General features: G+C 34.5%; 1 protein-coding gene across 1 annotated transcript in view; it reads right to left on the bottom strand.

Moving 5' to 3' along the window:
• Positions 1-248: 248 nt before the first annotated feature.
• Positions 249-14,670, bottom strand: part of LOC127854756 (catalase-like) — a 40,077-nt gene continuing 25,655 nt past the window's right edge. Inside the window, exon 14 of the mRNA XM_052389812.1 lies at positions 249-542. Within this exon, the coding sequence (XP_052245772.1) occupies positions 249-542 (294 nt within the window). The remainder of the gene's footprint in view (positions 543-14,670) is intronic.

Below are 14,670 nucleotides of genomic sequence, written 5' to 3'. Positions count from 1 at the left end.
AACTGTATTTTCTGTCAAACACTAAATCTGTTAATTATTTATAAAAAAAGTTAAGTCACATGTGATCACGGGATTAAACTTGCAAAAAATAAACAAACAAAACAACAAGCAACCTTACTTATTTTAACAAAGAGCATTTAACAGCAATATTTTCACATAAAGGTGGAACGAAAAGATTACATTCAAATTAACAAGTTTGAGGAATGCCTTGCCCTTTTGAAAGTGTTTTAGTGTTTATCTTTTGCAGATCAACCGGCATTAAGAGATCCTCGAGAACAGAAAGACACAAGCAGAGTCAGTGTCCCTTCAGCGCCTGCTTTCCTGGTCTTTCCACACACTGCTTTCCAGGTCCTTCCAGCCTCCAAGATCAGGTTAAGCCACTTGCTGCCATCCAGGTTCCCCAAGTGGCCAAGGTCCTGCCAATTGCTGCTATACAGGTCCCACCACCTTATGCGGTCAAAGTCCCTCCATACTTTGAATTCCAGGTTCTTCTGTCCGCTAGCCTGCTGTTCAGTAACCTTAAACAGCTGTGATCCATTCCTCTACGAGACATGGCTGCTGAGGGCATTACCTGCTGCACGGCCCTCATGTTTACACCTGAGCAACTGGCCACATGCTCCCCCAACAACAACTGGAACGCCGGGACCATAGCTTCCTTGTACAGAGCGGAATGCGATCATTGGTAAATATTGTAGAGAGGACTAGTAAGAATCTCTTTGCCTCTGACTTTAAAAAGTTATATTTTGATGTACCCAATTTAAAAAATAGCATTGTATATTTATGATGCTAATTAGCTTTGAATTAAATGTTTATCTACTTTTTGTACTGGCAATAATCTGTCAATCAAAAGATTACTAAAAAAGTGTAGACATCATTCCATTACATATGTTAATTTAAATCTAACAAACTATGAATAAATGTGGTCGTTGTACTTGAACGTTTATGTTGATTTGTGTCTTTCTCATCATATCATTTTTTTGTTATGTTGAAAAACATAGTTTGTGGATTTAATATTATCAGATGCTTTTATTAACAAATTCCATTTGCCTCTAGTGGAAGTGGAGGAGAAGATGTATGGGGTGCATTGAGGCGCGCTGGCGATGTACAAAGATATTTAATGTATAATGCTAGGATGTTATGTAATAATACTATTTTTTTTGTTTGACATTTATTCACCTTTTGATGCTTCAACTAATTTATTTTGCTTTAATTATTACTTAATGTTTTGTTTAATATGTTCAATATAACGCTAATTTGAAATGGGACAATGCACTTTTTTGTGTTTTTATGTCAATTTTTTGTTGTTGGTATTAATCTTTTTATTAAGTATGGCATCAATTTTTATTAATAACCTGTTAACTCAAGAAATATATATGTGCAATTGTGTACTTTGTTCTGTAATATGAATGATGTATAATTGCCATGTCTTTCATGCTGTAAAATGAATATATGAATTTTCGCATTCAGACAGTAAATTTTTAATTCGTTTGTTACTGTTCTGTTTGATTATATAATGTTCATTGAATGAAAATTACGCTTTCAGTGACTAAACATATGCTAATATTTTTTCACAGATACAATACTGTTTAGACTATGTTTAAAGCGAGTTTAAAGCATGTTTTTACTGTGCAAAAATTAAAAAGGCTTGCTTTTAGCCCACTTTTCTCCCACTAAAAAAACGAGGAAAGCCCGCTTTTAGCTCACATAAAAACACACTTTTTAACCACTTAAAACCAACTCTTCCGACAGGAGTTGGTCTAAGCATGTTAAAAAACCCTCAAAAAACCAACTTGTAGAAAATAATGTTCACTTTAAACCCACTAAAGTTGGTTAAAAACCCCACTATGTTGGTTTTAATCGAGTTAAACCAAGATTAAACATAGAAAAAAACAAGTCGGTAAGCTGAAAAACCCAGTCGGTAAGCTAAAAGAGTGTCTGAAAAACTTGCTTTTAGCACTGTGCCAATACGGCAGTGATTAACACAGTTTAAGAAAACTAACTTTAAACCCACTTAAGATGATTAAAAAACCCAATAAGTTGGTTTTACGCGAGTTAAACCAAGATTAAACTTAGAAAAAAACAAGTTGGTAAGCTAAAAAACCAAGTCGGTAAGCTAAAAAACCAAGTCGGTAAGCTAAAAGCGTGTCTAAAAAACTCGCTTTTAGCCCGGTGCCAATACCGCAGGGTTTAACAGGGTTTTAAACTGGGTTATAATCGTATTTTGATCACTTTTTTGACAAGGGTATGTCCACTGTGAACAAAGTGCTTGGTGAGCTATTGGTAATTGCAAAGAGGACCTCTATGACATTGTCTAATGTCCATTTGTTATACCTTGTGACACTTGGGACCGTTTTCATCTCATTTTTTTATCTGATTGTTAAAAAACTTGCATAATTTATGTATTACCATAACAACCTGGTTTGGAGTGTCTATGAATCTTATCCCAACAGTTTAGAGTTATTTTCATTTTGTACACAACAAAATGCAAAAATGCCCTTTTTGTTCCACATGGACTTTACAGTGTGTGTTTTTTTTTCATTCAAAATTGGGTCATGTTATCGGCCCCATACCGAATGAAAAAAAAGTATATATTTATCACATATGGGAGCTACACATTTGCAAGGGAAGGTTTCCACACAAAAAAATCTCAAAAATTAATTGTGTTCATCTCCCATCCATATAAGTTCAACCTAAGTAAATATAATACTGAAAACACATGTATTCTCAATTTTTAGTAAAACAACAACACTTATTTCCCAATTTCAGTCAACACTCAGTGAATTTTCCCAATCTAAAAAGATCCGGCACCATTCCCGAAAACCCAATTTGTCCAAAAACACACACCATGCATTTCAACGTACAGAATTCAAACCTGCGACGTTGTTCCATTTGGTCTGAATGTTTTGTGTACATATTTTAAAATCATTCATCAAAAGTTATGCCCGCTTTCAACTTAGACATTCTGAAGTGTTATCATTTGTATTACACACTATTATTAACCCCGCTGAAAAAAATTCGGAGAGGATATAGTAATAGTCTCCGTCCGTCCGTCTGTCCGTCTGTCCGTCCTTCCATCCGAAACTTTGTCCAGAGCCTGATTCCAAATCAATTTAATGGATTTACTTTAAACTAAGAATATAAACAGATGGCAAATAGGAGAAGTGCAGTGACTAAGAACCATTACTCTATCTATTAGTTTTTGCATTATCTCCCTTTACATAATTTCAAAGTATATTTTTGTCTGGAGCATAACTCTTAATCTACTGAAAGGATTAACTTGAAATATAACAGATGGCAAGTTGGAGAAGTGCAGTGACTAAGAACCATAACTCTATCTACCTTAGTTTTTGAATTATCTCCCTGTAATTAATTTCAAAGTAATTTTTTGCCCGGAGCATAACTCTAAATCTACTGAAGGGATTATCTTGAAACTTGAAATATAAATAGATAGCAAGTAGGAGAAGGGCAGTGAACTTGAACCATAACTCTTTTGGCCGTTTTTTTTTAATGATCTCCTTTTATTATTTTTTTCCCCACTCAAAAAAGTTTGGGAGGGCAAATAGCAATAGTCTCTGTTTGTCCGTCCTTCCGTCCGAAACTTTGTCCAGAGCATAACTCCAAATTTATTCAATGGATTTACTTAAAACTTAGAATATAAACAGATGGCAACTATGAGAGGTGCAGTGACCAAGAACCATAACTATCTACCTTAGCTTTTGAATTGTCTCCCTCTATATAGTTTCAAAGTAAATTTTTAAAATATAAATATATGGCAAGTAGGAGAAGTGCAGTCAATAAGAACTATAACTCTATCTACCTTAGTTTTTCAATTACATGTTTCTTTCTTTATTTAATTTCAAAGTATATATAATTTCTAGAAGTCACAATTTTTGCCCAATCATCATGAAAGTTGGTCAAAACATTGGTTCGATTGATGTCCCAGAAGAGTTTGAAAATGGTAGAGATCGGTGAAAAAACTTGGCCGCCAGTGGGCGGGGCATTTCTCTCTATATGTATATAGTGGCAGTTTTTCCTATTTGGCTATAGAGAAACCTTGTAAACACTCTAGAAGTCACAATTTTTGCCAAATCATCATGAAAATTGGTCAAAACATTGGTTTTATTGATATCTCGGACGAGTTTGAAAATGGTCGGGATCGGTGAAAAAGCATGGCCGCCAGTAAGCGGGGCATTTTTCTCTATATGTATATAGTGATAACATGTGAACACATTAGAAGTCACATTGTTTGCCCAATTTTCATGAAATTTGCTCAGAACATTTGTTTCCTTGATACGAGAGTTGAGTGCAAACATGGTTCCGGTCAGTTAAATAACATGGCTGCTGGGAGGGGGGCAGTTTTCTCATTATGCCCCCCACCCCTTTCGAAGAAGAGGGGGTATATTGTTTTGCTCATGTCGGTCCGTCCGTCCACCAGATGGTTTTCGGATGATAACTCAAGAGCGCTTATGCCAAGGATCATGAAACTTCAAAGGTACATAAATCATGACTCGCAGATGACCCCTATTGATTTTCAGGTCACTAGGTCAAAGGTCAAGGTCACGATGACCCGAAATAGTAAAATGGTTTCCGGATGATAACTCAAGAACACTTATGCCTAGGATCATGAAACTTCATAGATACATTGATCATGACTTGCAGATGACCCCTATTGATTTTCAGGTCACTACGTCAAAGGTCAAGGTCACGGTGACCCAAAGCATTGAAATGGTTTCCGGGTGATAACTCAAGAACGCTTAGGCCTAGGATCATAAAACTTCATAGATACATTGATCATGACTCGCAGATAACCCATATTGATTTTCAGGTCACTAGGTCAAAGGTCAAGGTCACGATGACCCGAAATAGTAAAATGGTTTCCGGATGATAACTCAAGAACGCTTAGGCATAGGATCATGAAACTTCATAGGTACATTGATCATGACTCGTAGATGACCCCTATTGATTTTCTGGTCACTAGGTAAAAGGTCATGGTCGAGGTGACCCGAAATAGTAAAATGGTTTCCAGATGATAACTCGAGAACGCTTATGCCTAGGATCATGAAATTCATAGGAACATTGATCATGACTCGAAGATGACCTCTATAAATTTTCAGGTCACTAGGTCAAAGGTCAAGTTCACGGTGACCTGAATTGGTAAATGGTTTCCGGATGATAACTCAAGAACGCTTATGCCTAGGATCATGAAACTTCATAGGTACAACGATCATGACTCGCAGATGACCCCTAAAGATTATCAGGTCACTAGGTCAAAGGTCAAGGTCACGGTGACCTGAAATAGTAAAATGGTTTCTGGATGATAACTCAAGAACGCTTATGCCTAGGTTCATGAAACTTCATAGGTATATTGATCATGACTCGCAAATGACCCCTATTGATTATCAGGTCACAAGGTCAAAGGTCTAGGCCACAGTGCCAAAACACGTATTCACACAATGGCTGTCAAGGTCACGGTGACTCAACTTAGTGAAATTGTTTCCGGATGACAACTCAAGAATGCTTACGCCTAGGATCATGAAACTTCATAGGTACATTGATCATGACTCGCAGATGAAATAATGATGAAACTTGACCAGGATGTTTGTCTGGACAAAATCTTGGTCAAGTTTGACATTTGATAAAGATTGAATTAACCGACTCCTCTCGGGTGAGCGAACTAGGGCCATCTTGGCCCTCTTGTTTAATTACATCCCTTTCTTTCATTTCCATATATTTTATTCTCTACAGCATAACTCCAACACTATATAACTAATCGATCCTTCAAATATAAATAGTTGACACAGGTGCCATGTTTTACAAATATATTCTACCCCCTAAAAATCATTGTTGCCATACAAGCAAACACATTTCGGTGGGGATTTGGCACTACTGTGACAAGCTCTTGTTAAAATTACTTTTCTTAAATCATAAGATCCACAGGTGTTATATTTGTTATTCAACATTGTTTATAAGTGCTTTACAAAGTTTTCTTAAACTATGGCTTTGGTGTAAATGCTTGCTACAACCCGAGGGTAACAAGGGTATGATACGTTTAGACTTATATAGCACACAATGTTAAAAAATAACAATCGTTTTATCTAAAACCACATTGTACTATTTTGGTATATAACCTTTTTAAGTACATGCAGTCTTTAACACCTTTTTTGTTAAATATTAAATCATGCCCAAGTGGTAATATTTTAAATAAACTTGCTACATACATGTATTATGACAGGTGTCATTCGGTGGGGTGGGCAGTACATGTGTTCCTAATCATTATTATGACAGGTGTCATTCGGTGGGGTGGGCAGTACGTGTGTTCCTAATCATTATTATGACAATCTTGAGTTCAATCACTAACAATCTTTTTTCTCCAATTAAATTGTAGTTAAGGTCTTATTTAACAAGTATTTTTCCAACTTAATTTCCTTCTGTTTGACATAGCGGTAAGAATAATTGCTCTTTATGTAATATGATGTAACACAAGAGGGCCTGAAAGGCCCAAAGTCGCTCACCTGAGATAACAAGATATTATTGGGACAAATCTTCTGACCAAGTTTCACGAAGATCTGATAATAAATGTGGCCTCTAGAGTGTTAACAAGGTTTTACTATAGCCATATAAGCAAAAATGACATGCCCCTGGCAACCATGTTTTTCAACCAACCGGCATCATTTTTGGACTCTTCCAAGAAATTATCGGGATGAATCTTCTGACCAAGTTTCATGAAGATCGGATAGTAAATGTGGCCTCTAGAGTGTTAACAAGATTTTACTATAGCCATATAAGGAAAGATGCCCCGCTCCTTGGAAGCCATTTTTTTCAAGCAAACATAATTATTTTAGAACTCATCCAAGATATCATTGAGACCAATCTTCTGACCAAATTTCATGAAGATTGGTCAATAAATGTGGCCTCTAGAGTGTTAACAAGGTTTTACTATAGCCATATATAGCCAAACATGTATAAGGAAAAATGCTCTGCCCCTGTTGGTCATGTTTTCAAAGCAATCAAAACAATTTTCGAACTCATCCAAGATATCATTGGGACAAATCTTCTGACCAAGTTTCATGATGGCCTTGGCGGTCATGTTCTTCAAGCAAACGTAACCATTTTCGAACTCATCCAAGATATCATTAAGACAAATCTTCTGACCATATTTCATCAAGATTGAACAATAAATGTGGCCTCTAGAGTGTTAACAAGGTTTTAATAAAGCCATATATGGAAAAATGCCCCGCCCCCTGGCAGCCATGTTTTTCAACCAACCGGCATCATTTTCGAACTCGTCCAAGATATTATTGGGACGAAGCTTCTTACCCAGTTTCATGAAGATTGGACAATAAATGTGGCCTCTAGAGCCATATATAGCCATATAAGGAAAAATGCCCCGCCACTTGGCAGCCATGTTTTTCATGTTTTTCAAGCATAGGTTACCATTTCTGAACTCATCCAAGATATCAGTGGGACAAATGTTCAGAGCAAGTTTCCTGAAGATCGGAAAATAAATGTGGCCTCTAGAGTGTAAACAAGGTTTTGACATAGCCATATAAGGAAAAATGCCCCGCCCCCTGACGGCCATGTTTTTGCACCAACAGACTTCATTTTCAAACTAGTCCAAGATATTATTAAGATGAATCTTCTGACCAAGTTTTTTGAGGATCGGACAATAAATGTGGCCTCTAGAGTGTTAACAAGAGTTTGCTAGGGCCATATATAGCCATATAAGGACAAATGCCCCGCCCCTTGGCAGCCATTTTTTTTCAGCAAACGTAACCATTTTCGAACTCATCCAAAATATCATTGAAACCAATCTTCTGACCAAATTTCATGAAGATTGGACAATTAATGTGGCCTCTAGAGAGTAAACAAGGCAAATGTTGACGTCGCACAACGGACGACGGACAACGTACGACGGACGACGGACAAAGGCGATCACAAAAGCTCACCATGAGCACGTTGTGCTCAGGTGAGCTAAAAAGACCACTGACATATGCAAACAAGGGGTAAAATTGCCCCTCTTTGTTCAGCTGATAGTGGTTAAACAATACAAAATGACTAAAATTGTATTATCTTTGAGCTAATAAAAAATAATGCCTGTGCATTACATGCAAATTAAATGTGTACCGCACAATGCATTGAAGTGTAACATTTGAAAAAATAACAACATGATTAATATAGGGCTAGTATTGACGGAGCCATTCGAAAAAAAACTGTGACATATGCTGATCAAATTGACAGTGGTTTCAAAATACAAAAATGACTAAAATTGTATCGTTTTTGAGCTAATACAAAATTATGATTTTGCAAATAATGCAAATTAAATTTGAACCACACAATGGATTGAAATGTAAGTTTGTAATGATACCAACATGATTAATATAGGGCTAGTATTGACTGAGCCTTTTGAAAAATGCAGCGACATATGTTGTTCAAATTGATAGTGGTTACAAAATAGAAAAAGGACTAAATTTGTATTGTTCTGAGCTTATACAAAATTATGATTATGCAAATAATGCAAATTAAATTTGCACCACACAATGGATTGATATGTAACGGATGTAAAGATACCAACATGATTAATATACGGCTAGTATTGACTGAGCCTTTCGACAAATGCTGCGACATATGTTGATCAAATTGTTAGTGATTACAAAATATAAAAAAGGACTAAAAATTGTATTGTTTTCGAGCTTATACAAAATTATGAATTTGCAAATAATGCAAATTAAATAAGCGCGTACACAATGGATTGAAATGTAACGTTTACAAAGATACCTACATGATTAATATAGGGCTTGTATTGATCGAGCCTTTCGAAAAAAGCTGTGATATATGTTGATGAAATCGTTTGGTTACAAAATAAAAAAAATGACAAATATTGTATTGTCTTTGAGCTAATACAAAATTATATAATTGCAAATCATGTAGATAAAATTGTCACCACGCAAAGCACTGAAATATTACGTGTGTAAGAAGACCTACATGAAAAGTGTAGAGCTTGATTTGACCAAGCCTTTAAAAAATACATGACATACGTTAATCGGATTATGGAAGTTTAAACAAGTGTATTGACATTTCATCATATCTGATATATCAAACAAGCATTGTTTTCAAAAGCAAAACATAAAAAAGTAAATAAACACATAGACGGTAAGTGTAAAATTTTGACAAACGTCAAAATTATAAATTAAACGTGGAGCTTGTTTTACCAAGTTTATTTCAAGACTCATTTCAATGGCTTCATATTTTAGAAATAATGACTGGAGCCAGCAGATGTCTTTTGCGGTCAAAATGTTTATCACAGTTTGTCTCACAACGTTTTTATTAAGTTTTTGTAACTACCCACCGTTGTTTTTATTAGTTTATACAAAGCATTGTCAATGAAACATAAAACATTAAGATGTCTCAAATTCAACAAACCTTTGGAATGAATACTCCTTTGTTGGCAATCGTAATCTGACTGAATCGCTTTGTCACGGTCTCGGTCTGTCAAAATGGCGGCTGTGAAATTTTGCCTCGCCGCGCGAAGTCTCGTTGGGTCGCAAGTCTCGTTTCTGTTTTGCGTGACAACGCGTTAGCTTGTTCTCCGGATCATTGAAGTTTCGCATCCGTTTTGTTTGAATAGGTCCCTGGATTAAGCTACATATTTTCACTGCTAGAATAAGACGTTTCGCGCTGGTACCGATGTCCCTAAATTACAATGTGTATTGGTTATATAAGTAATAAATAACACTTCTTCGATGGTCTTCATGTATATTTTTTATAAATATTACCTTAAAAATGTTTTGACTTGTTTCTGTTACAAAATAGAGAATTGTAACGGCTATTTAGTTAAGTTACGCACAGCTGGAACCGAAAGTCATCATTATTTTTAATATAAACGTGATATTATTCATATTTAATTTTGCAAATATGAACTTATCAATCTTTATAATGAAAAGTGCTAGCTAGCCAAATAATTTGGTCAATTCCTGTAATAAATTACGGTAAGGTTCTATTGCGGGGAGTTCGCTTATTCTGCGTTTTGAAGCTTCCACTCGCACTTGTCAATACCGCGTTTCGATTTTGGAAATGGTATACATTGAATGCCTTCAATTTATTTTTCTTGATACTGACGTCCGAGTTCATTATGACCATTGACCCCGTTTAACCATACTTCGTTAACTTTTTTTTCGAAGAAAATACACGAAACTCGTTGAACAATGAGAACCTAGACATTGGCTAGTCTAGTATATGGCGGACAGCTCGATAGCAACCGTTGCACCCGATTTCTCGATCGCTGATTGGTCGATCGGTATTTAGATAAGAATTTGACATGTGGCGAGATGTCAATTATACGCCATAGTCATTTATTCGAATACCTTTTGCCTATTTTCGTGTTTTTTTCTCGCGATACCATCAAACAAAGCAGTTTCTAGTTTCTTTTTTAAAAAATCTCTGGAATAATTCCAATCGTTACCAATCCAAATGCCAGAAACCGGGAAAAGCGTTAACCGAAGGAAATCGGCACCAAGGAGGCGTTCACAGATGGGTCGCTGACATTCAAAATTACTTGTTTTCAATGTGTTCGATAATATGCAAATTATGTAAACACTTGTGCATATCACAAAGCAATAAGAAATGCAGACATTATCGAATTAGTTTTAGTTTAATACAAGAACTCGTCTAATCCAGTTTAATACGATTAATCGTCTAATCTTGTTTAATACGAGAATTTTCTATTAAGTGAGTCTGCTTTAGGTATATAGGCGAATAATTTATTTATCAAAACACCCCAAGTACAATTATTATCTTTTGGTGAGTAACTACTAACACATTTAAGCATAATTATCATTGTAGTCAGTATAATTCAGCAAAACAAAACATTAATAACTTTTTGAGTGGCGGGCTTTAGGCGGTACTATTCTTATTAATAAAAATAAATGCCAAATTAATTTTGTGTAGACTTTAATTCAAATGCACAAATTATCTTGTTTACTGCGCTGCAAAAAAAAAAATGATAGTTTTTTGTCAAAGATTGATTGATCGCGCATTTAAGCTCGTGTAGTTTTAAGGACACTATATAGGAATTTCGCCAAAACAATTCAAGATGGCAAAAGCTTCGTGCATCCACAATGTGTGAATAATCGATGTGACGCCATATGTCTTGTCAGGTAAGATTGAGAATATTATGCTGTTTGGTGTAAATTATTCGAAATTTAATAAAAGTTTACATTTTGATGAAATTCATCATCACGCGTGTTATTTGATATAGGTGTTTCTGAATTTATAGGAAAAGGTTGTTCAATTACCATGTACTTTTAGCTAAACAATTAAATGAAGTTTCTTTATGAAACACAATACTTTTTACATCTTGTGAGCTTTAAGAGACTATAAAAAATTGTGTGTATTTTCGTTGTTTGTCTTCAGACTCAGGAATTCAAAGGTGACTAAGGCTGTTGATTATAGCACTGATATGTTTACTGATTTAACATAAAACATAATGGGTTTAACCAATTTTCTTTGAAATGATAACCAATGTATAATATAGTGAAAGTAACACATGCTTGTTCGCAATTGAAATAATACAGGTATTTCGCTTGGTAAACATTTTATTTTACCACCGTATGTCGTCAGTAAAACAATATTATTACCTCTTTACAAAACAAAATGTGTGTATCCATTTGTAATCATAATATACTATGTAAACACGTAATTTGTTGCTGTAGGCTAATCCGTTGAATACAAACAAACGTACAGATATATCATCCATATTTTATATTTATGCATTACAATAACACATACAAGAAACATACATATATCGGTAATCATACGAGCCTATTTATCTGTAAACAATCTACTCTCTCGGCTTTGCCACTAGTATTTTAGTATTGTCAGTACATACATGGTTGAAGATACAAAGAATTCACATCTATTTGCAAGTAAAGGAGTAGTAACACAAGAAGTAAAACACTGTCACCAACTTAAAAAAAAGTATACACAAATTAAAGTTATTTTTGATGTTGACGATGAAGATAACAATGATGGTGACTTTGATGATGTTTATAATAACGATGATGGTAATTTTGATAACGATATTGAATTATGACAACGACGATGATGCGCTTGATGATTGATTGAACTGACGAAATGAGAATGTTCTAGGCACAACCAAAGCACGTTTAGTTTCACTATATATACTTAGTATGTACAACATCAGAGCAGTTCTCAAATATAATTTAGGGCTCATCTGGCAGGATTTTATGCCGCTGCCTGTGTTTGCCACACACTTTTATTGATAACATTTATTTGATTAATCTTTTGTTGACCGCTCCCCGTTAAAAAGTAATTATAATAATATGTCTGACTTACAATAGATGTGAAATAACCAAGTATGAACATGTAAACGATACGTTTGTTCATTCCTGCAGACCGTAAAACTATTGCGAATAATTCAGTCATGGGCTTATTATAATGTCTTTAGCGTTTAGTGTACGCTACATTTCTTGATCGTGTATTTGGCGGAAAAAGGGATAAAACATAGACCGAATAAAGTTGCTTCACATTCCATTGATAAAATAATGTTCATGATAGTATTGTTTAAGCAAATGTCAAGTAAAAATGTGTATGCTTCAATTTTATTTGATTCAGCTTAATAATAATGTACCGGTATACTTCTTCTTGGTACCTCTTACTAATGCGAGTTATTCATATTGCATCGCATAATAATTCAACGTTTGATTTATGATCATTATGATAAATGTTCAATAAAATATCAATTATAATAATTAGTTGTGTTTAAATCGACCCAATTTCACTTACAATTATGAGTCTTTATGAATGCCCCCTTGTCAAATAAATCCACGTCAACTGCCGCTCTGACATACATAAAAGTGTTTAAATTCACTTGACCTCTTATAGCTATTTCATTCTTGTTCACATTTTAGCACAAAATAATAAATAACTTAACATTATATGAGAACTTTGACAAAATTTGGTAATTATATTTAAATGGAACTACGAACTGACGATAAACTGCATACCTCAGTAATACTTATGAACACTAAATCATGTTTATATTATTGTTAACCTTACACACATATGCGTTGTATATAATGTATTTGTCGTATCATGTGTTACGATTTTAATTGTATTTTTTGTCGTTATAATGGCTATTTAGAAAACTGAACACGTGTTCAGCATGCAAGTACATTATATTAACATAAAGACTAACCCAGTATTTAAATACTTATGCATTACACTGTGACGCATATAAACATTATTTATTGCATTACATTATAGTTTCATAGCTGAACATACATTTATTAATGTGTAATTTTATGTTGTTGCTATGATACTAAACTATTACTTTTAACATCCATACCAAACTACTCAATGTTCATCATACATGTTCCACCCATTCGATTATAATGCCTTTCATGCAAACAGTCTCTATCAGAATCAGTTTAAAGTCTCTTCACATCCGTGTTACCGCTGGGCATTCTTGTACCCTGAAAAAATAAATCACACTTCAAAATAGTTTTGAAAATTAAGTTAAACTGTACAATAGTATTGATCGTCACTTAATTACTTAACAGAAAATTATACTGCTGCCAACTGAAAATGCATACAAATGTATATTGATATAAATCCACTCATCCGTCAATTACATGTGTGAAATAGACATAAAATATCGGTATATAATGTTTTAAGTATTTATGGACCATTGGGAAGTAAAAGCTTGTATTTCCCAGAAGGTTTTGCGATTTAAATTTAAAATTAAATTTTATAAATTAATTTCATAAACACCTAATTCAAATCATATCTCAGTTAATAAAATTTCAATTAAATAAATTATGAACGTCTTTTGTATCAGCAGTATAAATGTATCATAATATGCATACAGAAATAATATGATGTTGGTCAAAGTTGCATGTGAACAGCCCCCACCACTGTACTATAAGTTCACTATAACTGACTTAATAATGGATTGAAAAATAAAAATGGGAAAACAGGCTTAGTGCATGCGCATCGATTGAGCCTCTGCAGTCCGCATAAGGCGCTCATCTAATGCCACAGGGAATTAAAGTGTTCTAAGCGGTCATGTAAATATAGTTTCACAATAGATTTATAAACTGCATCAACATGTGTGTGCCATGTGTTTTAAACAATACACAATTATTTCCGATCTTAGCAGAGCATTAGAACACAGTGTTTACATGATTTGAGCAAGTTTCAGCCATAAACGGTGTGTGGCTTCTAGAGTGTTCAAATTGTTTTATTATAGCCACATACAGATAATAACCCTTTTTCAATCGACAAAAAACATATCTCGCTTGGCGGAGAAATCATAAGAATAAATAGTCCGAGCAAGTTTCATGAAGATTGCACATTCAAATGTGACTTAACAAATTGTATCATTTAATTTGACCAGTGATCCAGCCTTTAACCATACATGACCCAGTTTCTAACAATTCTGAAATATCATTGTGACAAGTTATCCCAACAAATTTCCTGAAGATTTGTTAATAATTGTAGTATGTGGAATGTTCACAAGATTATATCTAATTTGACCGATGTATCTAGTTTTTGACCCCATGTTATTTATTTTCAAACCTTGGCCAATATGATTATTATGATGCCTTGGCGATACACGTGGCCTCTCGATTGTTCAAATGGCAAATGTTAATT

Source organism: Dreissena polymorpha, chromosome 13 (assembly GCF_020536995.1).
Source record: "Dreissena polymorpha isolate Duluth1 chromosome 13, UMN_Dpol_1.0, whole genome shotgun sequence".
Classification (NCBI taxonomy): Eukaryota; Metazoa; Mollusca; class Bivalvia; order Myida; family Dreissenidae; genus Dreissena; species Dreissena polymorpha.
The sequence above is the reverse complement of the archived record's forward strand: the minus strand, read 5'-3'. Positions and strand labels throughout refer to the sequence as shown.